A 27,460-nucleotide genomic window follows, 5' to 3' on the forward strand; every position below is an offset into this window, starting at 1 on the left:
GGGGTTCCAGGGGCAGACAGGGAGAAGGGGTGGTTGGATGGGGCAGGGGTCCCGGGGGGGGGGGGGTCTTCAGGAATGAGAGGAGGTGTTGGATAGGGCAGCAGGGGTCCGGGGGTCATCAGGGGACAGGGAGCGGGGGGGTGTGGATGGAGCAGGGGTCCCAGAGGGGCCATCAGGGAACAGGGGGAGTTGGATGGGGCAGGAATCCTAGGGGGGCAGATAGGAGGTGGGGGCCAGGCCACAACCCCCTCCCCTAACCAGCCTTCCATACAATTTACGAAACCCGATGTGGCCCTCGGGCCAAAGTTTGCCCGCCCCTGATTTAGATATTTGGTGTTCTTAAGCCCCAGCTCCTGGAGTCACGTTATCACATGAGCCTCTCAGCTGCCACTGGTTACAAAGTGCCTAGCCCTGGTGATTCTGCAGAAACACGTGAAGCCACAAACCCTGAGGGCTCGGATCCCCGCAGGCAGCTCAGGGTACCCCGCAGGCATTGGCTTTGCAGCCTCACTAGAAAAGCCAGCCCTGGCGGCCCACGCATCAGAGCTGCACCCCCGGGCGGGCACGGCCACGCAGGGCGCTCACACCCCGGCTCCGCGCCTCACCCCCGCTGCTTACATCGGGTGAAAGCCCCGCGGTACCCGGGGAGTTCGGCGCGTGCGCAGTGCACGGAGGAGGAGGGGGATGTAGCGCAGCGGTGCCTTTGTTTAGGCCGCGGTTTCCCAGGCGCCCCGGCGGCGGGGGCGTGGCCAGGCAGAGGGGGGCGTGGTCGCGGTCGCGGCGCCGCGCGGCTCAGTCGGAGCTCGGCGCTCGGAGCGGGAGGAGCTGGCGTGCGGCCTGTGCGCGGAGCGGCCCGAGACACAGCGCGAGCCCACAGCAGCTCGGCACATCGGCCGGCCCTACAGGAGGAGGAGCCGCGTAGAGCCCGCGCCGCGCGGAGCCGCCGAGGATGATAAACACGCAGGACAGGTACCGGCCGCGGGCGCCTTGCGGAACAGGCCGGAGCCCTCCGCGCCAGCTCGGGGGGCTCCCGGGCTCTGGTGGCCCCGGTGCGGCCTTAGCCGGGAGCGCTGGGGCGGCGGAGGAAGCTGCGGGTCCCGGGAGCCCGTTTGTGCAGCGTGACACCTCCTCGGGGTGCGGGCTTGCAGCGGGGGCCGGAGGGGGGGACTGGGCCTGCTAGAGCTGAGGGGCCGTAGCCCGGGCTTGCCATTGGGCCGCGCTGCTAAGCGCCGCCTTTCCGACCCCTGAAATCGAGGGGGCGTATTAGGGGTGGGTTTGTTCGGTAGGTGGATCTGGCTGGGAGAGCCCAGGTTGGGGAGGGTACCCAGTGCTCGGCCTCTCAGCGGAGCTTGGAATTGCTGCCATCAAACCGAATCATGCCCCGGCTTTGAAAGAGGCATTAGAGAGACTCGCATTTCCCCCAAGCAAAACGTTAACTCCTTTGGGTTGAGGTTTAGAAGGGCGAGCAGGATCGGCGCTCTGATGGCCTGTCTGCGAACCAGCTTATCGCTTGCACTGGAAACCAAACGTGACAGGCGCTTTTGAACATATACTTCATGTTTGGCAAAGCAGGAAGGCATTTTGTTTATGAATGTTCCCTTCAAGCGAGTCTTAGCTTTTACCTAAGCTGAATGCTGACTCAGCAGTATTAAGGGGGTCACACCTGTTTGCTGTCTCCACTGCAAACTGATAATAAAGTGTCACTACTCTTGGAAAAATGATCTGACTATGACTTAATAACCTTCTTTTTGGTATAATCAGGATATAGACTCAGGCAGCTGGGCATTCAAATAAAAAAGGACATACTAAACTAAAGGGTTCTGCAGTATGAGTATTAATTCTGCCATTACATCGGGGCTGGATAAGTGGTTTCTAAACATAAAAAGGTGTGATAAAGCCAAAATGACTTTGTATATGAGACTTCTCGTCACAGGTGTTTTGGAAAAAAAATTTTTGAAGGCCCTAAGTGTTATGTAAACAATAAATTAATTCCATCCAGTGACCTAGAAATCAGGTCAGCAGTGAGGTGATGGTCTTTGCTTGCATTCACTAGAATTAGACATGAACACTTAGTCTAGCTTTTGAGTGTCCACAAAGGGAAATAATTCATTTTAAGTCTTTTATTTTCAATCCTATGTAAGGCATGAGAAATGTCATGCTGTTGTACACACATTTTTAAAGGCTTGTTACTTAGTGTTTCTTAATGTCTCGCATTCCTTTTAAACTTAACTAAAAAAATTAACACCCAAATTTACCCATATATTCATCCTGCATATACATTCTGTCCTGAAGGTACAACCCAGTTCAAGGGATTATAAAAACTACAGCTAGAAAAGATTTATAGGGCCATATTTTCAAAGTCATGCCCATGCAATTTTACTGCATACATTTGGGTGCCAGGCTAATGTGCCCATGCATGTCAAGTTATTTGTGTATGCAGTGTTACTGTAGCTATGTTGGTCCCAGGATATTAGAGACAAGGTGGGTGAGGTAATATCTGTTATTGGACCAACTTGTGTTGGTGAGAGATACAATGAGAGTTCTTTGTAAACTCCAAATCTTGTGTGTCTCACCAACAGAAGTTGGTCCAATAAAAGACATTACCTCACCCAATTTGTGTCTGGGATACTTGTGTGCAAGTTAACATGCCTAACTTTGAAATTCTGATCTGGTAGGTGATCCTGTCCATTCCTTACAGAAGCAAAATTGAACCCTTTAGTAACTTATGAGCTGGTTCTTACAGCTGTATGACTTAATCTGTGTAATATCTAGAGGCAGGTGTTTACTAATGTGAAACTGATAGTTGATATTTTGTTTTTCCACTTATTACTATTTAACACTTTCCCTCAGTCTTTCCTGTTTTTCAAAAATTGATCTTCCATTAGGTGAATGTCCCTTATAAAACCACCGTATAGTATTCTTTTTGTATCCTGAAACTTGAATCTCTGGATTTCTTGTTAAACCTCAGTCATCTTAAAATACTTTTGTGATCTTGTCTGTCATGGGGTAGGCGTTGTGGGTCACCAGAGAAAGTATTCCTGTTTCCTGGGAGCATCTTATGTGCATGAAAAAAAAGAAGTGTTCAAACCTTTCACTAATGGCGATTGCTTATGTTAAAGTGGGAAAAGTGGAGGCTTCCCACAGAGGCATTAACGTGACACAGGAATGAGTTTTACTTCTGCCCAGCACAGTATGTACAGTGAGTTGACTGTCATATGACTCTCCCCTGGTAAGTAATGGAAACCAGAGAGTATTAAGCCTTTGGTAGTCTTAAAAAGAGAACTGATGTTAAAAAAAACAAAAACTTTACAAAACAGAATCAGGACTGCTTCTGAGTAGGAGAATCTTTCCTCTGCAAATCTGGGATAAACTTATTTTATGCATGGATTTTTCCTGTATGGATTATTCCTGCATGTTAGGTGAGAACACGTGGAGAATATGTATATTTCATCTAGTGGTTTTAGTGGGATGATGCAATTACTTTTCACACTTGAATGATATACAGGGTACTGCATGTCCCTAGAAAAGGCTAGCATTTTTCTGTTCACGTTGCATTCTAAACTAGATATGGAATGGTTTGGGTTTTTTTTTAACTAATTCTCTTCCATTCCAGGGCTGATCCTCTCTATTCTCCCTTCAGGCTGCTTTTTTCCAATTCTGATACCAAGATTATAATGCAGATCTAGTTGTTATCTTTTAGTCAGCAATTCTTGCTAACCTAGTTAAATTTTACTCATTAGATGGTGAATAAAGCTGAAAGTCAGAGCAATGCTTAACTTCTGAAGGAGTTTCTAAAGAGCAGCAATTTTCAAGCCTCATCTGTAGAGCCCTGTGTGGATACAAAATTTGTATCTCCATCTGATCTGCAGACATAGTTGGCAGATATAAAGCAGAAAAACACAGATTTGCAGGGCTCTACTCATCCAGTGAATAAAGATTGATCATATTGTCAGCTGACAAAAGTTCATAATCAGTAGTGATACATTTGCCCAACCATATCTTCAAGTGCAGTGGTTTCTTTTTCAACAAGGATATTTTTTTACTTGGATCAGTTCATAGTTTTGAGTCCTGAATAAACTGTGTATTGGTTCTTACAATTATCAGAATTGTGCAGACAATAATAGAGACTGGAGGGTGTATCTGACTTATTTTCCGTGTGATGTGTTTGAAGAGACATTCTATGAACATGGTATATCTCTTTAATATTATTTAAAGAGACAAACAAGACACTTACTCAACCCTAACAAGTCAGTTTATAAACAGACTAACATCTTCTTTGTTAGGAGCATATTCAAAAATGCATCTGAAGAAGTGAGGTTCTTATCCACGAAAGCTTATGCTCCCAATACTTCTGTTAGTCTTAAAGGTGCCACAGGACCCTCTGTTGCTTTATTCAAAAATGAACACTCCCATATCTACCCAGAACCTATTATGTGCAGTTTAAAAAAAGTCTCCATGGTTAATTCCACCGTAGCGATGTGGAAATTGAAGTGGAAAAGCTTCCATTTGGAACTATATCTCTATCTATATATCACGTGGATTTCAAGAGCCAAACAGGTATCTTGGTGGTGGCCATGGATTAGAAAGCAATCTAGGTGCTTCTGGTGCAATGGATCCCTAGGCACGCTGTGGAGTTGACCCAGTCTGGGATCCAGAGTTGATGAGCTATCGCTCCAAATGCCTCCCTGTTGTCCAGGCCAAAGAAGCTTTGGGGGGAGGGGAGGGGGAAGACTACTGTCCTACCGGTATTTTGGTTACCAATTTAGGATATCTAAAGGTTTAGCAGGATAAAATGATGTCCACTACGCACCGATGCACACTTGAAAATAGCTCATATTTGGCATGGGGCTTAACACAAAGAAGTTTATACTTAGAATTCTGTTAGAGAGTACATGACGTATGCTTTTTAGACAACCTAGTGTCTTTTTAGCTAAAAGGCTTTATGTCAATAAATACACAACTGTATGTTGTAACTGAAGGAGTGCAGCTTTTTACAAACAAAAAAGAGCCAGCACCAGGAAAAGAGAAGGAGAAAGGCAGAAGCAATAGAGAAGAGGATAATCTTCATGGTGTTCAGTAAATGAATGCAAAGTGAAAATGTGAGAGATTTAAGAAGTGTATAAAAACGTTGTTCATGAATGCTGGGAACAAGACACTACGTTTCTCAGATGGTTTGAGGCTAAGACTTGTATACCATTCCTTCCAAGGCTGCCATTAGTACAGGTTTGGGAAAGTGAGAAGATGCTTCTTAATCTGCTCCTTCCACATCTACTTCCCCCTAGAAGGAGAGCCGAGTTGCCCCATTGTACTAACTCTGCATGTAGCATGAGGTACAGCTTTTGTACCCTGGCTAGATTGGTTTGGGTCTTTTTCTGGGGGCATAGATAGAGTGGAGGATGGGTGGGGTGTGGCAGTAGTATGCAGGTCCAAGAAAACATAGCAGTGGAAGAGGTCTAATAAATTGCTGTTCTGTAAACACTTCGGCTGAGCTTTCTTTGTCCAAGCTGTGGATGCTAGTGAAGGGCCTGGCATAGCATAAAGGATTCAGGTTAGGAAGTATGACTATCCCCTGTGTAATAAATTCCACACTTACCAAGAAAAGTGAAATTAGGAAATGTTTCATGTGAGTTACTTTGGGTGAAAATATTTGGTTTTCATCACTTCACTTCATCATTCAGCTTCTTGAAACAATGATCATGACTTGAAGGGGGAGTTATCAGTGCTGTACTGCTCACTGGTGCGGGGGGGGGCAGGGGATAACAAAGCTGCCAACAGCTTTCTTTGTGGGAGGGAATGGGTGATGCAGAGCAAAGCATTTTGTCATGCAGCTCTGTCAGTAGCTGCTAGAGAGGTGTGACAATTGATTGATTATTCCAGTGATGTGGGTGGTGAGGAAGGACCAGGTTAATGCAAAATGCAACTGAGCATGTGTGTAGAGGAGCCTGCCATATGTCACTGCTTTGTGTCTGGTGACAGACAGTCTGTTGAAACAGAGTTCATTTCTACTGCCCCTTCAGAATAGTGCCAAAGCATGTTGTATGTTAAAATATTTGAAATGGTGGAGGGGAAGAAGATTTAAATTCTGCAGTATTGTAGTAGTACTGTAGCCAGAGTTTTTCAGTGTGTATTTTGCCAGAGAGTTTACGGTTGCCTTCACAAGTTAAAATTTGGCTCTTTTGTAAATGTTTCATCAGTCACGTGATATTCAAACAATCCCCTTTCATGCAAACAAACTGGTTTGGACAGCCCTGATGTAGAGTATCATTCAGGACTCAGTCCTTGGAAACTTAGATGATTCTTGCATAGCACAGAGGAGAGAAAATTCTGGAAAACATTACTTTGCAACTAGATTAATCTGTACAAAAAGTGTACGAAAGGTGTGGGAGGACCTACTGCAAACTTAGGATCTTTAATGTGGATGCTGCTTTTTGCATTTTTAATGTGTTGTGTTCCTTACTGACTATCCCTCTCCAGAGCTACTCAAAACACCATTGTTTTCAGTGGAACTATGAAGGTGGTATTTATATAACCTCATACTGAGGTTTTTCATAACAGGAATCGTAAAGAATGACCTCCTGCTTCTTTGCATGGTTTCTGCAGGTTTTGTTGGTGTAATGTTGCTAAGCAGTGTCCCAGCAAAAGGAGCTATTATTACAAGGCTAGTGGAAGAAACAACATTCCAGAAGTAAAACAGTTGCCCTCATTGACTTGCTGAAAGTCTTGGACTGTCAGGTGTAGTGTGAAAGAGACTTAGGATATGTCTGCATTACATATAGACATATGTCCCTCAGCTTATGTCACTCAGGATATGACTGAACCACCCCCCAAGTGACATAAGTTATACTAACATAAGTGCTGGTGTGGACAGCGCTATGTTGGCGGTAAAGCTGCTACCGCCACTCGTGGGGGCTGGAGTAGGTAAGCTGATGGGAAAGCTCTCTCCCGTTGGCTTAGGCCATGCCTATACGTGCAGCGGCACCACTGTAGCACATCTGAAGAGAGCTTTCCCATTGGAATAATAAAACCACCCCCACAAATGGCAGTAGCTAACTTGACAGGAGAAGCTCTATTAATATTCACACCCCAATCGTTGTAAATTATGCCAACATAAGCTTTAGTGTAGACATAGCCTTAGAGCAGCTACACGGAGTTTACAGCTGCATTGATGCAGGTTCACTGTTGTAAACTTCCTAGTATAGCCGTGCTCTTAGTCTTTGCTTCAGTGACCTCTAGCTATGTTTTAAAGCATGAAGTGTGAGGGAAGCTTTCTTAACCCAAGTAACAAGCTTCTGAACTCTTCTCTCTTGTGCTCGCCCCACAAGAAATCAACAACATTTAGGGGACAAGTGCATGTGGAAAACTTTGTAAATGTCCTTCAGCCTGACATTGGATCTCACATGAGGCTTCATTAGAGTATGAAAATGTCAACACCTTAAACATTTTATAGTGCACTTACAATGTTTTGAGAACTAGCCCTCTTGTTCCTCCTCCCTCTTGGAAAATGTGAAATTTAAACCTCCCTGTTCTAGATCCTATCTATTTGTAGGTGTTTGTTTATAGAAAATGTGTGCTTATCTGGTCCTGCCTTTCCAGCCATCTGCTATTGGCAGTTTTCCAAACTTTCCTTATTGGTAGGAGGTTGCTCAGCACACTCCCAACTTTTCACAAGAAGCCCCTCCCCCATTTCAAATAACACTGCAGTTTTTCTGGTAAAACAGAGCTCAGGTATCTTTGATTTGTACGTCCGTGTTAGAAACATGAAATTTGTCATTGACGTTCTGTCACGAGTGTTCTCGAATTGTCATTTGGAGTCTTGACAGCTGAACCACTAAACATTTGCTAATATAACTTTGTGCTGTTCTTTTTCTCTTGCAGTAGTATTTTACCTTTGAGTAACAATCCCCAGCTACCATGCTCCAGGCACATTGTTCCAGGGCCTCTGTGGTGCTCCTGATGCCCCTCACCCACTGTCGAAGATCCCCGGTGGGCGAGGGGGTTGCAGGGATCCTTCTCTGATATATAAGGTGAGCCTGATTCAATATGTAGAGAGCTAATTACCTGTTTTGTTATAATTGAGAGCTCTGGGTTCTCCTGTGCACTTAAAGAAATGCTACTGTTTTGTTATAAGCAATGCTCAGATTAGGGCGTTGGGGGGCTGGGCTGCCTTATTACTTTTAGGGGCTACCCCACTTCGGATTTAATCAAAGGCGCAGGCGGTAGTGTGTTGGCATTTCTCCCTGTGCAGCCAGGAGCAGGGCGTGGAGCAGCTGCAGAGAGGTCAGCAGGTGCCCCTGCCTCATGGCAGCGGGAGCTGGGGCACCACAAGGGCATGGTCTGCGAAGAGACTGGTAGGCTTTCCTGCATGATCAGGGGGCCCCGGTGCCACCACTCTGTTGGGGGGGGGGGTCCCCCCCCAAACACAGCAGGTCCTGCTGCCTGGGCTCAATGCTTCACTGGAGTCTCACGGGCTCCGACACTCTCCTCTAGAGAAGCCCCTTCATCCCAGCAGGAAGCGAGAGGTGCTGCCCAGCACCCTGGCCAGCTGCTTGGCAGAGATCGGAGCAAGCCTACCGCGTCCTGTCCCATCCTCTCCTCCTCCGGCCATGGGCTGTGAAGAGGTGGATGGGTGAAATTGCACAAGCCAGGAACGCTTCAAGAGGGAAAGAGCAGAAAATGGCAGCTGCCACCACAGGAGATGAAGGGGGCAAAGATCCATCCCTGTCCTTTTTAGGGACTACATGTTGGGAGAAGCATGGGTGGAGTGGGTAGTCAGAGTGGGAGGGAGAACCCATAGACAGGGCTCAGGGGAGCTAGGAGCAGTTGGGTGGGTGCAGTGTCTGGGGAAGTCAAGGGCAGTAGGTGGGGTCAAAAGGCAGATGGGGTGGAAGTGGAAGTGGCAGGTAGAGGGGATGCTGGGTTGGTGCAGAAGGGGGAGTTATGATTATGGGAAGAGGTGGGCCAGAAGGTTGGCAGTAACAGGTAGGAGTGGTGATGGAGTTAGGGGTAGGGCAGGAAGGCCTATTTTGGGTAGAGGAAGGGCAGTTGAGGTTAAGAAAAGAGGCAGGGCAGAAAGCGGGGGAGGGGATGGTGAGGGCAGAGAGGAAAAGGCAGTCTTGTGCAGCTGAGCTTGGCTTGGCTGTGCAGAGGATGCCAACACAGGAGCAGGCCAAGGAATACCCTGGCATCTCACTTGCTGTGGTGTCCCCATTCATTAATGGCTACCCTACTTCTTTCCACTATAATTCAAGCACTAGTTATAAGGTAAATAAGGTAAGACCCTTAAAGTGACACTGCCAGGTTAGTCAGGTAGAAATGCTGGCCTGAATGCTGTTCTTTTTAAAGAAAAAACACCACCTACTAATTGAGAAATAAGTGGGTTCTCCCTGCTGGTCTGCTTTGAGTAATTAACTCACCAATACTATTCCCAGAGCTCTGTGTTCCTTGTGGTATCCATGAGGCTGGTGTATAAACACATGAAGTAACTTTCTAAACATCTTCTAAACAATAGGAAGTAGGGACCAAAAAGATAAAATGCTAAACCGGAGTAGCTGACAATCTTACAGGTTAGACAGGAATGCTGTGTCCTAGAGATTACTGATGATAGCAGTATGGAAGGGTGCGGGCTGCTTCCCCACTTTCAACCCCTACCCTAGGTATTGTTTGCATTCTCCTCCTATATACGTTTCATAGTAAAACATCTGTAGCTGGAGCTTTTGTTTTAAAGCAACCTCGGAACCATTAGCGTTTCTCTCAGAGAACTCATGGAGGATGAGCTAGGTCCCAGAGAACTAGAGAAGGATGCACATAATACCTGTTTTAAAAATGGGAACAAGGAGGACCTGGGGAATTATAAATCAATCAGCCTACCTTCAGTGTGGACAGACACTGGAACAAATTATTAAACAATCCATTTGTAACATCTAGAGGATAATAGGGTTATAAGGAATGGCCAACATGGGTTTGTCAAGAATAAATCATGCCAAATCAATCTAATTTCCTTCTTTGACAGGGTTACTGGCCGAGTGGATGGGGGGAATGTGATGTATCTTGATTTTAGTTAGGGTTTTGACCCAGTCCCACATGGCATTCTCATAAACAAACTAAGGAAATGTGGTCTAGATTTAATTACTATAAGGTAAGTGCACTACTGCTTGGAAAGACCATACTCACAGTAGTTATCAATTGTTTGCTGCCAAATTGAGGGATAATATCTAGTGGGGTCCTGCAGGGGGCAGTCCTGGGTCCGGTACTAGTCAGTGATTTCATTAGTGACTTAGATAATGAAGTAGAGCGTGTGCTTAGAAAGTCTGCAGATGACAGCAAGCTGGGATGGGTTGCAAGCATTTTGGAGGACAGGAATAGAATTCAAAAGGACCTTGATGAATTGGTCTGAAATCAGCAAGATGGTAATTCAATAAAGACAAGTGCAAAGTACTGTACTTAGAAACAAAGAATCAAATGCCCAACTACAAATTGGGGAATAACTGGCTAGGTGGTAGTACTGCTGAAAAGGATGTGGGTGTTATAGTGGACCACAAATTGAATGAGTCAGCAATATGATGCAGTTGTGAAAAAGGCTATCATCATTCTGGTGTGCATTAACAAGAGTGTTGAATGCAAGACATAGGAGGCAGCTGTCCCACTGTACTCAGCACTGGTGAGGCCTCAAATGGAGTACTGTTTCCAGTGGAAAGATGTGGACTAATTGGAGAGAGTCCAGAAAAGAGCAACAAAAATGATAAAAGGTTTAGAAAACCTAACCTATGAGGAAAGGTTGAAAAAACTGGGCATGTTTAGTCTTGAGAAAAGAGTACTGAGGTGGGACCAGATAAGCCTTTAAATATGTTAAGGGCTGTTATAAAGAGGAGTATGAACAATAGTTCTCCATTTCCACTGAAAGTAGGACAGGAAGTAATGGGCTTAATCTGCAGCGAGCAAGATTTTTAGGTTAGATACTAGGGGAAACTTTTGAACTATAAGTGTAGTTAAATTCTGGATTAGGCTTCCAAAGGGGATTGTGGAATCCCCATCATTGGAAGTTTCTAAGAACAGGATAGACAAAAACCAGTCAAGGATGGTCTAGGTTTACAATACATGGTCCTGCCTCAGTATAGGGGGCTGGACTTTGACCTCTCAAGGTCCCTTCCAGTCGATCTGTATCTTTTTGTTTTTTTGCCCTTAGTTCTGTTTTTTCCTCTTCTACTTCCGGCCATTGAGAATTGTCTGTCTCTTCCTACAAAGTCCATCAATAGCATACTCCTTAATAGTTTTATGGGGTTATCTTTGAGTGACAAATGTTTCTCCTTTATGGGATAACCTGCCACAAGACACCTCCCATCAGCCCAAGGAGCAAGGATCTATTAGTGATTGGAATCCTGAAGGCATGCTGTGCCTACCAATTCAGAAATGTTTGATTTGTCCTTTGTGCTAGACAGGTATTTAACTGTGTGCTCTTTAGGAAACATCTACTTTGACTGTCGGGGGGAAAAATAGGCCCTGTATCGTCACAGTCACAAAAATATCCTGCTGGAATCTTTGAGAGAATAAGACACTTCAGTCATTTTATCTGACCTATTTTGGGGATGACTTTTCTTTTAATTTGAGCATGGTGAACTTTTTAGTTTTTTTTCTTTTGTGTTCTAGCAGGAGCTTTTTGTGGTTAAACATTGTGCTGTTGCTATAAATGTCAGCTTTGGTAAGCTATATAGCCCTTTGGTACTTGCAGAGAAGGCAACATAATGCTTGCTAGGATTATTAATCCAGTAGTATGAGTGATTCCTATGGGCCATGTCTATTACAGCTACCTTTAAATAGTTAACATAAAAGTAACAGTTGATATCAGTTTAGAGAGAGGAAGAGAAAAATGATAGGGCGTCAGTAGTGGACTTTGGAGGAATTCTTGGGTGTCGCCTAGAAAACAGTGGGTAGGAGATCAGGGGGCTCTGAAGAGCGTTCACTTCGCCAACGCCGTTGTCATTCATTCACTAATCTGCCTCAAGCTTTTTTTGTGTATGCCACTGACAAAATCACTTGGAATGAAGCCCACTCTGGAGAAGACACTTTTGAAAAACATAATGGTTTGGGGGGGCTCTAGTATTTAGAATTGCTCTCGCCTGCCACTGATACTGAAATGATTTCCAGCAGGGGTGTTGGCATTAATTGCTGTCTAAGAATACATGTCTTATGTCCCACATAAGAATGGCCATACTGGATCAAACCAAAGGGCCATCTAGCCCAGTATCCTCTCTTCCAACAGTGGCTAATGCGAGGTGCCCAGAGGGAATAAACAGAACAGGTAATCAAGTGATCCATCCCCTGTTGCCCATTCCCTGCTTGTGGCAAACAGAGGCTAGGGACACCATCCCTGCCCATCCTGGCTAATAGCCATTGATGGACCTATCCCCCATGAACTTATCTAGTTCTTTTTTGAACCGTGTTATGGTCTTGGCCTTCACAACATCCTCTGGCGAGGAGTTCCAGAGGTTGACTGCATTGTGTGAAAAAAATACTTCCTTTTGTTTGTTTTAAACCTGCTGCCTATTAATTTCATTTGGTGACCCTTAGTTCTTGTACCTGTATTAAATTTAATTCCTTGGGTGCTGTTGGCAAAAATCCATTTAATCTTTGCTCCTATGGGTTGTCACAGGCCCTCTGTTGAAAGCAAGTAATTCCTTATTAACATGGTTTATTCCAGTATGGCACTTGGGTTGGTGCAAAGTAGCTGTAAATGAAATGTTAACTTCTGACCCTGGGCATCTGTTCCTGAGAATCTGCCTGCCCTCCCTCATTTGAGACTAGAATGTTAAATGCATGGTATTTGTATCCAGCAGTATTATAAATTGAATGGGTTAGACTGCCTTTCTTTATCATCATTTTTCATGTTAAGAAACTTAAACGATTCAACTCTTTAATCAAGAGGGCTTTACCGCACAACATAGTCAGCGGTCAGAGCTGGTATTGTATTGCAGACAAGGACATGTGCTGAAGTACATGCTCTGGGTGGGTAAACTTGGCGGGAGGATGCGGGTGCTGTACATGCCAAGAGGAAACTACACACATGGGGTTCTCAAGTCATTTGGCTCTGGTGGATCATAACATCCTTTCTGCCCAATAAACTCAGTACGCGTGGTCCTTCCTGCTGTTCCTCTTGGATTAATGAAAAAATATAACCAGATTAGATGTGTCGTGCACAGTAAATTTTCCCTAAAATGGAAATTTATCCTTGAGCCTCTAATCTGAGAGATTTAGTTCAAGACTGTAGTAACATGAGGTAAAGGGTTTGTCTTAAAAACATCCCTATCTTGACACCAACTCCTCTAACACAGTTTGCATGTACCCTGCTGCGTTAACCTGAAACCAAACTTTAGTGGCATAAATAGAACTTCACTTTGAGCAGATTTCAGAAGTCGCCTGATAGGCTTCCCATTACTGGAAACCAACTTTTTTCTTCCCAACTCCATGTGGTTTTTGAGCTGGGGAGATAGTGGTTTAATTGTATTTTAATATACATGGATAAAGAAACAGCCACCTGAGAGAGGGCTTATATAAAACTTAATTCCCAAACAACTGGGGGAAAGTTAATCCATGTAATTATGATGCACTATTGGAATGAGCTGGGCCAGGTTATGACAGTAGTGTGTGGGGATGGGGGGTTGTTTTGCAGTAAAGAAACTTAAGTATCTGTGGTGAGGTGTGTGCAGCCATGCACTCTCCCTTCACATCTAATGACTAAACCTGTTCCCCATAGGAAAAGTCTGTCTGACTAAATGTCAACCCATTTTTCAGTACTGCTATTCTGTGTTTTGTGCATTCAGAACAGATGGTAATTCCTTTTCTCAAGTTAGCAAACCCAAAACAGTCTGATTACATGTGAGAGGCTATCTGATCCAGCATTGGATGCTATAATCAAATACAATCCTCTGAGTTTTAATAGAATCAAACACCGGTGATCTGATCTTAATACCGTTTTAGGACCGAAGCTGACTAGTCAGGATGTAAACTTAAGGCTGACACTCCTCAAATCCATCTGTAAACAAAGGCTTAGTGCAGTTGAGTTATGGCTGTAGCATCCACCTTACTGTAATGCTTAGACCTGGGCCATTCTTTGGTTGAAACTGTGCTAGCAAGACATCTGAACAGTGGCTAGCACAGTCACACTGAGGAATGCACACCATTTTGTTCTATTTTCCCTAGCAACTGTTAAAACTGTGCTGCTTGACTACCTGGGAGATTAGTATGTACCACAGTTTGGCTTCTGTAGTTCATAGAATATCAGGCTTGGAAGGGACCTCAGAAGGTCATCTAGTCCAACCCCCTGCTCAAAGCAGGACCAATCTCCAGACAGATTTTTTTTTTTACCCCAGTTCCCTAAATGGCCCCCTCAAGGATTGAACTTGCAACCCTGGGTTTAGCAGGCCAATGCTCAAACCACTGAGCTATCCATTCCCCCCAAAGCTTTTGCGCCCGAACAGGGACTTGAACCCTGGACCCTCAGATTAAAAGTCTGATGCTCTACCGACTGAGCTATCCGGGCGCTCTTACTGAGCTATCCGGGCGCTCTTACTGAGCTATCCGGGCGCTCTTGTTATGTGGAGGTGGAAAATATCCTAGTCCTCATTGGTTCTAAACCAGGTGTCTCAAACTCAAATGACCCTGAGGGCCACGTGAAGACTAGTACATTGGCCCGAGGGCCACATTACTGACACCTCCCTCCCTGCTGACCTCAGCCCCGCCCCCACTCCACCCCTTCCATGAGGCCCTGCCTCTTCCCACCCCTTCCCTGCCCCCATTCCAACCCCTTTCCCGAAATCCCCACCCCAACTCTTCCCCCTCCCTGCCCCCAGGGGGAGCAAGGGGTCAGGGTGCCGGGTGCGGCATGGGGCTCAGGGCAGGGGTCGAGGCGCAGGAGGGGTGCGGCATGGGGCTCAGGGCGGTGGGTTGGGATGCAGGAAGGGTGAGGGGTGAGGCAGGGGGTCGGGGTGCAGGAGGGGTGCAGGGTGCGGCAGTGGGTTCGGCTGCAGGAGGGGCTCGAGGGGCAGGATTTGGCCTGGCGCATACCGGGGGCAGGGCAGGCTCCCTGCCTGTCTGCCCTGCCCCCGCAAGAGGCTGGAATGTGGGGAAGGGGGGGCGGAGGGACTGTGTGTTTCTGTTTGAGGCACCGCCTCCAGCAGCTCCCATGGGCCACGGTTCCCCATTCCCGGCCAATTGGAGCTGCTGGGGGCACTGCCTGAAGCAACAGCCACACACAGCCCCTCCGCCCCCCCCCCCCCTTCCCCACGTTCCAGTCTCTTCCCGGAGCTGCGCAGGGCAGGCAGGCAGGGAGCATGCCCTGCCCCCAGTGCATGTCCGGCTGGAGCTGCTCTGGTAAACACTGGGGGAGGGTGGGGAGGGGGCTCGCAGGCAGCAGAAAATCACCCCGCGGGCCGCGTGTTTGAGACCCCTGTTCTAAACTATACTAGCACTTAAAATTGATTGTCACCAGCATAGTTGCCACTGTAATATGGGCTTATTGGCTAGAATAGATGCATACTCCTGACAATATTTTTTTTTTTTTATAATGGCTGTTTTCACTAGATGGTGTTTGTAGCAGTATTACTGTGTTTCATTGCCGTGTGCGCTGTATTAGGTCTGGCTAATAGAATAAAATGAATCAGCAGCAGGTGGGAGTTCTAGTACTGATTTGGTGAAGTAATCTGACATTTTAAAAATAAGAGTCCAGCATAAGTTATGACATTGGCAATGGGTTTTTTCACTTCTTCAGGTTACATCCTCTTCAGAGGACTATGCACTCTGTTGATTGACTGAATGGTCTCAAAGTGTGCTTATCTAACTCTACACCATCATCCATTGATACCATCAGGGAGTGAGGGGGCATGAGTCTCTCTGGGGGTCTTTTTTTTTTTTCCCCTCCTCCTGTGATTCAACAGCAGATTTGTCCTTAGAGTCTGCCCCCTAAATTAGAAGTTGGCTGCAGATTCTAAACTCTTTCCCAGATTAGATTTTAGCCTTTGGGGTTGCACAGATATTACAAACATGATTGATGGGTATTGTTTTTGTCTTCCTGAGTCTGTAACCGGACAAACTGAAGCAATAACCCTCAAAGCTGTGACTGGCACCATTTGTCTCCAAGGAGTGTTGACTCAGAAACCTAACAGTGACTTCAGTGCCATCCTTAACGATTTCAAAGCTGATCATTTAGCAGAAAAGTGCAGCTGTGGTGGTTATCTATGACAGATGGGGTGAAGAAGTGATTAGGATTGGGAATCATGGAGCAGCTAGTTGCTGTCGAGAGTTGCTGGGTGAGAACTGAGTTGAATTCCCATTTACAAAACAAAACAAAACTCACTGACTATCCGATCTTCTCCTGTCCACAAGAGAGATGGGAAAGATACCTTCCCCAATTCCACAATATTCCTCCATCTCCTGGATGCTCAAAATAGCCTCAATAGCTAAGAATGCTTTTTATCTTCTACCCCTGGCCAGGACCATTCCCTGTGGTTGTGGGACCTCTCCAGGGTAATCCATGCCTTATCACTGCCAGACCAGATGGTGCTGGTCACTAACATCACCAGGAATCCACCTCCTGCTTGCTTTCGTGATGGTGCTTGAAAACAGCAAGTGACACCTGTATTCCATAATCAACACAGCTTCCCATTAATGTTTGGGTACAGTACAGTGTTGGTTTTAACCTGTATAACCTTAAATGGCTTAAGCCCCTCAGAGACCATTTCTTGTGTGAGGAGGGTCAGTTGAGAGCAGGTGAGGCACTTGAGCAGAGTCAGCTCGCTTAGTTGGGAGGGTTTTTGAGACAGTTTGGAGAGGAGGGTCCTTCCAGAACCCAAATTTGCTGACCATTAGATTGTGTTGTAAAACTAGCGCTTTCTCCCAGTCTTTTGCTAGGAAAGTATTAGGTGGGGCGCCAGGTTGGGAGGATTTCATACTTTGCAGACTGCTTCCAATTTTTTGTATTAAATGTTGTTCATGTGTACATGCTTCAGGTGGGAACACTTTCAAAATAAATTTCATTAAATAAAAATCCAAACTGATGCCCATCTCTTCCCAGTGGCCAAAGCCCCAACTGCCCCTCTGCCCAGTTGTCAAAACTCCAGCTTCCCTACTGATTTCTAGCATACCTGCATTGTCCACACAAGGCAACTGTTTGAAGCCGAGAATGCAAGGCAGTATCTCAGTTAAAAAATACACTTTTGACATGCTACCACCAGGAGTTTGTGTGCTGCAGAAAGCAGCACTATGTTGTAGAACCTCACAGATGAACTTGAGTCTAATGTGCTGTAGAGTGAACAGAACCCTGCCATTGAAACATTCCTCTTAATAAAAGCCTTTCTTCCTTGTAAGGGGTGGTATCACATGTTCTTCCCAGACATGCTACCTTCTGGCTGAGGAGTGCTGGATGCTGTTTCCTTCTTGCCGGTCAACTCTCCTGGATCAGCTAGGAGTCTTTTAGCAATGCAATGTTCCCAGGCCTTGCCATAGTCTCACTTTCAAAACTGATGCTTCCTTTCTATTTGTTACGTGATTGGCATCTCTGACTTATTAGTCTCAAGCTGTTCTTGGTGTTTCCCAAGAGGTTTTTTTTAGGCAAAATCCAAAGAAAGCAATACTGTCATCTCTTTCATGCTACAGTAACTATATCTGTAATAGAGAGGAACAGTGAATGTAAATTTTCAGCCGCAGGAAAGTCCTTAAGACAAATAGGCCATTAATAATTAAAATTCTGTTAATTGTTCATTTTGTTTACATCTGTAACTGGCAGTTGATATATTTGAAATGGCATCTTTTTGGACATACATTTGAAGTGTAGAATGCATCCAAATAGTGTTTCTGACCTGACATCTTTGTCAGTGAGATGTCACTAAACATGAATTCTGATAGCCTGCCTTTCATTACCGCTTCAGTTCAATTTGACCGCTAAAGAATTCTGTGTGCCATTTAATACTCATTTGATGCCCCCTGCTTTGGCAGTAAGTTCTGGGAAATGCTCTTGAGTTCACTCACTCACGTTATATGCAAGAACAGGAGTTCAAAGAACCCCAACAGAGATTGACCATCAGATGCATGTGCACTGGAATTGGCCAGTGACTTCAGATTTAGGAGCTGTAAATCTGACTTTGGGCAAATATTTTGGAATGCCACCGGGCACAGAACTGGTCAGACCTTAGCGGATACTCTGAACTACTAGATGAGTATTGGGATTGAAGAGAGCTGTGTTCTCTGGGACATAGTTAATTATTCAGATTTGTCAGTGTAACCTGTTGTGGAGTGAAATGGCATTACTGCTGTTCACAAGTGTAATTCTGAACATGTGGTATCAGCAAAACAAGTTATAATTGAACTGGAGGGAATTTGAATGAGGAAACTTGAGTTCTCTTTACAGTGATCATTATGGTATGTCAACACACTGTCTACTCTAGGATCAGACAATGTTTAAAAAAACACACCCTGAAAATAGAGTGGATTTTTTATTTACATGTTCTTTACCTATTTATAGGCTTCAGTTGCCAAAATGACTGTTTTCTATCTGTTTGAGTTTTTAATTATTCTTTCCTAGTTAGAATTTCAGGTTTTACTTCACAATTCTTAGTAGTAGAAAAAACCCTGTATTAAATGTTCATCTTTCTGAAGTTCATATTTTAGGCTAGATTGAAAATAGAATATTCTAGAAAAGCATTGGATAGGTGTATACTATTGTTTTTAGGCTTTAAAGTGTCCAGGAGAGCTTTAAACCTAGCTACAGTACTGATATCGCGTATGTTTCTGATTACATGTGCCCAGACCATGGCCAGTCCAATCATAGCTAATACAACTTTTCAGTGGAAGAGTCGAATCTTCTAGCAAATTCTCTGTAGTTAAGACTAAGCACATGTTTACCAAGGGATTTGGCAAATTCATTCATTCACTTAGAATCATAGAATATCAGGGTTGGCAGGGACCTCAGGAGGTCATCTAGTCCAACCCGCTGCTCAAAGCAGGGCTAATCCCCAGACAGATTTTTTGCCTCAGATCTCTAAATGGTCCCCTCAAGGATTGAACTCTCAACCCTGGGTTTAGCAGGCCAATGCTCAAACCACTGAGCTATCCCTCCCCTTTACACTGTGCTAGATGAATGTAGATTAAGAACTCTTTTTGGCCTTAATTTCTCAGTGGCTAGTAATCCTGGGTGTCTCTTCTCACAGGTGGGTACTAGCGCGTCGAGCCTTTATTTTTAGAAATAAAGGGAGTGGTGAAATCAGGGGGGAAATCCTATCTGGAAAGAATTTGGAGCCAAACAGTTTTAGTATTTTGTTCTTTACCTGCAGCAATTTGTAAAATTCAAGCAAGACCCCATTCAGTCAGTTCTAAAAAAGCATTTCTATTTTAGTTCATTATAAATGTTAATTTAAAAGCCTTTAAAGCCTTTGGACTGTATTTCACTCTTCCCTTTTTTTCCCCCCATCAAAACCTGAAGGACGAGAAGCTCACTGTTAACCAAGATGTCCCAGTGCATGAAGGGAAACCTCACATTGTCCACTTCCAGTACAAGATTACGGAAGTGAAGATCTCCTCCTGGGATGCAGTGCTTTCCAATCAGAGCCTTTTTGTGGAAATCCCTGATGGCTTATTAGCTGACGGGAGCAAAGAAGGGTAAGATCCTGAAGATGTTTGAGTGGCATATGCAGGGTTAACTGCCTGTGGAAGTAGGTATGGCTTATAGCCAATGTGACATGGGGGATTGCTTTGACAGGATAAAGGGGGAAGGGATTTATGCTATACCTCCATTCTTAGATTGTAAATATAAATATTCCATTATTCCCTTCTACACCAAAGCTTCCTTATTCTTGTGGTTCTGCGTGTATTTTTTTTCGCCTAGGGATCAAAAGAGATTTGCCCTTCTCCATTTTAGCATAAGAATTCAAATAGTATAAAGGATCAACATGATTATTTGGTACATAGTATTTCCCATTCCAGGTCAGACCAGTAGTGAACTTGCTCTGGTAACCTGCCTCTAGCAGGGGCTGGTGAGTAGATGCTTATGGGGAAGGGGTTATCTTCCCAAATTTTTGTCTCTTGAGCAATTAGACAAGCTTTTGGGGGTGAACGTTTTTATTTCCCTACAGATAATTACATTGTCCCAAAGCATAATTTTCCTTTGTCATCAGTTTGTTAGCCTGCTCTTAGTGGAGCTGGCTGTTGTTCTCCTGTAGCCATCCCAGAACCCTTTAAAGTATCTCTGAACTCTGAGATCCCATAACTTCATGTTGAAGTGGACAGCACAGATTAATTATACAGGTTGTGTGTAAATTTCATTTGGCCCTTAGCAGGCAGCATGTCAGGATCTCCCTTTTTCCTCCATAGCCTTCCATCATTTGCCTTCCCACTTCTTTTGTTTGATCCCAAATGTAGATTTGTGTGCCTTAAAAATTGGATCCAACTTATATACTATCTAAACATGTTGGTACACAGTCTAGCAGGGTATTCAGTGTACACCTGCACTGTATGTCATACTGCACAAATGGGATCTGGAGAAATCCTTGTATCCTTCTGTAGTTTATAAATATTCCAGCGCTCCCAACCCCCACAGGCACAGATTCTTCTCTGAGGGTATTTGTCTGCCCAAGTCGCCACAATTTTGTAATAGATTATTTTTAGTTAGCTAAAATAAGCCTTGGAGGTTATAATTAAAATAGATGATTATCATATTAACAAAATCCCTTCCAAGTTAATCCCCGTAGGTGTTCTCCAATCTTGCTGGCTGCTGTTTAATTAGGTCTTGAAATTCCTATTAGTAAGCGTTCCTGTGGTACGGTACTAGAGTCTCAGGTCAGTGACTGATGGAAGAGTCCAGACTAAACTGATCCATGGGGCTGTGGTACTTTGGCTCAGCGCAACTTACGTTTTACTAGTAGGTAGAAAATATTTCAAAGTTTTCTGCCACCTCACCAGAATGGCACTGATGGAAAATTGCATCATGAGTAGAAGACCTGTTCTGTGAACAATATGCAAAAATTCTCACTGGCTCAGCGAGGCAATTTTTCCTCTTTGCCTCCTTCCCTTCCTCCCCCCTCCTTTTTTGTAAGGGAAACTTCACAAATCATTTAAAGGTTAAGTGGGGAGCGAACAGGGCACGGTTGGATCAATAGCAGTTTACGTATGAACTGTTGCTTCTGAACTATGGAGCTCTTGGTTACCAACTGTTTCCCTGCCAGCTCAGACTAAAGGTATGTCTGAGCCATGTCAGCATGTCCGTGCCGGCAAACCCTCGTAGCATAGATGCAGCCTACACCGGACAGAAGGCTTTTCTTGTGGGTGTAGAAACACCAGTTCCATGAATGTAGTTAGCGATGTCCTCTTCCACTGACTTAGCTGTGTCCACCAGGGATGGGCAAGGGGGATTGGCATAGCTGTGTCAGTCAGGGGCTGGCTTTTTTTCACACCCCTGACCGAGCTACCTTTGCTGACGAAACTTTTCAATGTAGATCAGGCCTACCTCCCAGACTTTAGCCGTTGTTCTGGTGGGACAGATATCCGTGCCTAGTGCACTGGCATGAATGTGGGAGAGCTCACCCTGTCTATTGTCAAGGAAATTCATGAACACTTCCCTCATGTGCAATGAAAGGGCTGGAAGACTCACTCAGTGACTCATATTATTAACTTGGATTACTGTGGTGCCTAGTTATGGATCAGGACCCCAATATGTAGGGACAATAAAACAACAAAAAGACAGGCCCTGCCTCAACAGGGCTTCATCGCAGGATTTCTTCCTCCAGCGTTAACCAAAGTGCATAATTCCCAGGTATCAATGTGAATGCATCTCTTGTGCCTCAGAACACCTCAGCAATTCCTCCTCATAAGTCAGGCTGACAGCACCCAGTTGGGACTGATAGCTTGGTGTGACTGATGTGCCCTTTGCTCCTCCCTGACAGATTGCTAGCGCTGTTGGAATTTGCTGAAGAGAAAATGAAAACAAACTACGTCTTTATTTGCTTCAGAAAAAGCAGAGAAGATAGAGGTGAGAACTTTCGCCTCTGTGGTTTTTTTCCTCCCTCGGAATAGACTGAAGCAGCAGCTGCTCTACGAAGTACTGTCATCTGCAGGGCTTCACCAGGCCACTTCCGCCAGTAGGAAGTTTCCTGTTGTGATCGATCTCTGCACAACAAGCACTGTCATAATTAGCTCTCTTGCAAAGTACTTGCCCAGTAGGAAATTATTTCTGTTGACTTATTTGAATGCCTGATTATTTCTTGTAAAGAAGGGATATTGGATTTCTCTGTGGCTGGAAGTCCATTGTAACTTGCATCAGTAGGAATTGAGCTGTCAGACCGTAAGGCTGCCACGCAGAAAAGTGCCCTTTCCCTACTACTTCAGTAGCAATGCAGGATCGCTAATATCTTTAGTCAAGGCTCATTTAATGTTTCCTCCCACCAAGAAATGAAACTGCCAGGTTCACGTGATTTGCAGTGGGGTGGCTGTCCTACCCCATGGGGGAACTAAAGCACTTTTAGTGAGGGTTGTGCCTGGCTCTGTGCCCCGGTGTTGATCCCTTTCATTGTTTGAGTGGATGTTTGACCAGTTGATCTCCCAGCACTTCTGTTCTCTTCCAGACCTGTGGGTAATACTTATCCTGCCTGTAGGTACTCATGACTTAAGGGGGCTATGCTAGTATCTAAAGATAGATGTATTGGATAGGTGATTAGAACAAGGAAGCCTGGGGGAATTTTGGCAAAGCACAAGGTTATGAATAAGCCAGTATTGAACCAGACATGAGTGAGTGACTATCTAGTAATCAAACAGCTTTGTGATGGTAGGAGTAATTAATAGATGCAACAAAATTCTTCTTACAAGTCCAATATTAATCCTCTGCTTTTCAAAAAAGGATTATTCTATATGTCTTCATGCATCACTGTTTAATCTTCAGATTGGTAGGAGCCCCTCACTTGCACTAAACACAGGAAAATATTTTTAAAAATAGGTTAGCTGAACAGTGTCTTTTTGGAAGTGAGGAGTTTTTGTTCTCGTGAATAGAAAGCTGGCAGCACACTTGAGTTACCCACTGTGGAGACCAGTAATAGCTGGTTTCTGGGAGATGCAGTGAAATTTCTTACCTGGTCCTGAAACAATTAACTGTCAGTGTTCAAACCCTTTCTTCCTCGTGTGATCTCATGTGATCTGCAGCTCACATTCCAGTTGCTAAATACTTCAGTACAGAGAACAGATCTGCCACAATGAGTCTTCCTCTTTTTAAAGTCCTGTGGCACAGTTAAACTGAGTGAGCCCACACGGAGGTTTTAGAATGTCTAATTGTTACTGGTAGGTTAGTTAAGGAGTACTTGGGAGTCACCCCGGTGTAGATGCCAGAGGAACACTGCTGTGGTTTCTTAGTAACAAGTGTATCCATTGTACCCAATTATCTGCCTTTGTTTGTCCATAACTTGTCAAAATACGGGTTTCTGGGCTAACCCCACTCTGCCTGAGTTGTATGAATGATGCCTTGGTGGCAAAATCTGCACAGTGTGGTAAGACAGCAAGCTGCTTGGCTGGAAGAATGTCCCAAACCATGGTAAATAATCCCTGTAATTGTGGCATTGCCAGTAAGTTCCAGTTGGCGGCCATCAGTGCTTCAAGTGACCTAAAAAAGGGAGGTCAGTCATCACCCCCACATCTGCCTGTCCCCCGGCCCAGCAATTAATTCTGCCCCTAAAATCAATCCTGTTCTCCCCCCCCCCCCCCCCACTTGCCACATCAGTTCTGCCTCCTCCAGCCTCACTGCTGCAGCTCCAGGGGGTCCTCACTTTCTTTCCCAGGCCTGGGATGGCTGCAGCAGGGTCCTCTCTCCTTCTTTCCAGGGAAGGGGGAGGAACAGCTTCTTGCTTGCGCATAAGGGAGCGGAGATGCTGGGCACTTCCTTGTTCCTCTGGCTGCCATCATTAGTTGGTCCTTAACTGCAACAGAGTGAGTGTGACCTTCATCTGGGCCCAAAGGATTTCATCACGGGCAAGCCCACTAAGTGTGTGTCAAATGCCCTGTGTCCCCACATCCCCGCAAGAATGCTCTTGGCTGGTTAAGCTTATTTTTATGTAATCCTGTGGCACTCACAGTTCAAGCCATTGCTTCCCATCTCAAATTTGCATCTGCCAGGGAAGATGTATTCAGACTCCCAATTAACAGTCTGGTCTACAAATAATATTGTACCTAGTGGTGTGGAGTGACTCCACAATAGCGTCTTCCAGGCAGCTGGAAGAAGCAAATGACTACCTGAACTTGTTAGACACAAGTTGGGTGAGGTAACAGAAGCTGATCCAATAAAATATATTACCTCACCCACCTTGTCTCTCTAATACCCTGGGACCAACACAACACTGCACACCTGAATTTGTTAGCAATAAATTTGTGGCTTACGAAGACCACAGCGAATGTTGGGAGGCTTGTCCTTGTTACATATTATGTGAGATAAAATGAGCAGGGACTGACCCATTGCCCCCTCTGCAGAGGCTAAAAGGATTTCTTTTAGTTTGTTGTACAACTCCCACTGCTTTCGTAGGTGATGTAGGAAGATTGCACTGTGTTAGGGTGTATACTACACTTTAGAGTCTACCAATAGATGTAGGATGGGCTTGTGTCTAAGAGCGCTGGACTTGGAGCTCTGGGGAATTTGTGACTGCCACAGAATCCTTGTACCCTTGAGCAAGTCACTTAATCTTCCCGGGCCTCGCTTGCCCATCTGTAAATATTTCTCTATGCCTCCCTGGGAAGTAGGGGCTAGTTCATTGTGAGGTGCTACAGTGATATTACCACCTTCCTATTTGGTACACAAATTTTCTGCAACTGTGTTGCATTGGCACCTAGAGTACCCGGTCCGGATCGTGGCCTTGTTGTGCTAGGCACCGTACACTCAGTCCCTGCTCCAATGAGCTCTAGATACCCAAAGGAGTGGAGGAAGCAGGGAGAGGGAAATGGAGATACAGCATAAAGAACAGACGAGATACAGGTGAAGATAAAGAGACTTAGGGAAAGGACAAGGCAACCATGAATCTTTGAATTTAAAAGGTCAGCCCACCGAAAAATTCCTTTTTTGGTGAGCAGTGCAGCCCTGAAAATGTGGAGTTAGCCTATATGCATGTTTATTCCCTACCTGGACTTTGTGCTGCGGAATACAGCTAACAAGGTGTTTCGTTCCTAAGGTTAACGGTTTCTCTCTCTTTCTCCCCTTGGGTAGCTCCACTTCTGAAGACATTCAGCTTCTTGGGCTTTGAGATTGTGAGGCCTGGCCACCCCTGCGTTCCATCGCGACCCGACGTGATGTTCATGGTGTACTCTCTGGATCAGAACTCTTCCTCTGATGAAGAATAGCCCCTGTGGAGTACGTCAGCGTGACCTGAAGATGCTTTTGAGGGGAGAAGGGGTTAAATCTCCTTTCATGCGGAAAGGCAAAACAAGCTTCTGTTGGACTGAAACTGCATTTCTCATTGTTAGATTGGCCTGTATATCCTCAGAGTTGACTTTTCATTGAAATGTGTTACATAGAGAACTATATCTATCTATCTATATATATCTATAGATATAGATATAGATATATATACATACGTACACACACGCGTGCGCGCGTAAGCTCCAAATAGTAAATGGAAGATGTTTATGAACTGGCATAGAAGCTCTTTAAATACAGCGGTGTGGTATACTTGTTAGCCTAGCAGTGCCTCGTGCTTGGGCTGTGAATGGAAGCCTGGCATGCCAGGGAGAACACAGTGGCTAGAAGCAGTATCAATTTCTTGACTTTTTAAATCAGTGTTGGTTTTTTTTCCTGATCACCTGATGTGTGGCACACATTTTAAAGACTTGTCTATTTTTATGTTCACTCAGACTCTTAAATGTAAGGCATGTTTTGGGTGTAGACACACAGAAGGGATGTGCTTGAGTTAACTCTTAATGACACTACATTTAAAACCCTATACGTTTCTGCACTGGGGTAACCAATGCTATATACAGCTTACCCCTCTTTAAAAAAAGCTTCTTGCTCTTCCAGCTTTGGTTTAAACAGTCTTACTCTGCGCTATGGCAGCATTCAACAAAGGGGCATTCAGGTTAACTTTACCCAGCTGGTGCTTTATTTTAGAAGGAGAAGAGCCTTTGCCTAGGCCTCTGGCAGTGCTGCAGTGGTACTCTCCTTACATTGAATAAAAGGAGCATTGGGGCACTGCCTCTGGTTCAGGTGAGCTGTTCTTTGGCTGCTCGTGTGTTAGTTGTGTGGAGCGGTTGGGAGTCCTTAGGAAAGGTATGAGCTATCCTGGTCTGAATGTGGGTCACTGGCTTTAAAGTCTCTGGTGAGACTGGTTAAGGAGGCTTTAGTTTTTAATTAATCACTTCCTTCATGATCTTCCTCATCTCAAAGCAGAGGTCTGTGCCTCTGTTACTAGCTCCAGAGAGGCCCTTGGAGACTTCAGGCACTGCTAACACAGGCTCTGTATCAAATACCAAAGGGAGCAGAATGCAGCGCAGCAGGACCACGATGGTGAAGGAGACTCCATCTGTACTGCCTTCCTCCTCTCAGATCAATTCTGCAATTCTCCCCACCTGTGACTGTCATTGGGGACGGGACGGGGTGGGAGAGCGTGGAACTGCTGGCTGTAGTTTGTCTGTCTCTCTCCACCACTTCTAATGTTGGAGAAGAGAGTTAAGCTCCTCTGATGCCATTTGGTTTTAATCTGACTGGCTTTCTTTGACTGCTACATGAGAAATATATATTTATAAATCCTCCATTTGGGATGTATTGTGAGCTCTCTTGCTGACCTGGCTGCCTTATCCATTGCATTGTCCTTGTATGCTTTGTTCTGATTTCATGTTTATGTGGAGGATGTTGTCTGAAAGCTGAAGCCATTCCATAGACTTTCATAGTCACTGTTTATTGGGGGGAGGACGGGGAGGGGTGTTGGGTCACATGTTGTTAGTGTGCGAATAAATGATTTTAAAGTTGGCGTCTGTCTCCCTCATTCCCCTCCCCCCCCCCCCCCCCCCAAGATGGAAGTGTTTGGATGCTGGCTTGGATGTCCAAGCCTTCCATGGCCGGGTGTGGATTGTCTGAGTTTCGGTATTGACAAGGGATAGGGGATACTTCCACGTCTCTCTCTCTCTCTCGTGTAGCCGGGCCAGGTTTTCCCAGGGCTGAGCTGAGTGTGAGACTTTGAAAGGCATTTAACCATCATCCTCGAATCTATATTTTACAGTAAAATTATTCTATTATTTAGTCTGCTCTTATGAGACTTCCTTCCAGGGCTGCTTACAAAGCTGTGGAATGGTCCCATCAGGAAAGTGGTAGGAGCTGTAAAACTAAACTCACTGAAATGTACTGAAGGGACCTACCCTGCACTGTCCCTGTTGAGACTTGACCGGCTGATCTCCTGGATGAGCAGGCAGAGCAGTTTAATTTGTAGTGGAATTCCACGCTGTATTAACTCGCACACCCAACAAT

The 27,460-nt window shown here is 45.0% G+C and overlaps 1 protein-coding gene and 1 non-coding gene across 2 annotated transcripts; one reads left to right on the top strand and one right to left on the bottom strand.

Moving 5' to 3' along the window:
- Positions 1-792: 792 nt before the first annotated feature.
- OAZ2 (ornithine decarboxylase antizyme 2) lies at positions 793-26,966 on the top strand. The gene is given in 5 exon segments (NM_001290064.2): positions 793-969; positions 7,876-8,024; positions 19,466-19,641; positions 21,921-22,006; positions 25,211-26,966. Coding segments are annotated over 5 exon segments (564 nt in total). The 5' UTR covers positions 793-949; the 3' UTR covers positions 25,345-26,966.
- On the bottom strand, positions 14,461-14,533 carry TRNAK-UUU (transfer RNA lysine (anticodon UUU)). Its single transcript has one exon. It is a non-coding gene; the product is annotated as a tRNA-Lys (tRNA).
- Positions 26,967-27,460: the final 494 nt, after the last annotated feature.

The sequence above is a fragment of the Chrysemys picta genome, chromosome 10 (assembly GCF_011386835.1).
Source record: "Chrysemys picta bellii isolate R12L10 chromosome 10, ASM1138683v2, whole genome shotgun sequence".
NCBI classification, from domain to species: Eukaryota; Metazoa; Chordata; order Testudines; family Emydidae; genus Chrysemys; species Chrysemys picta.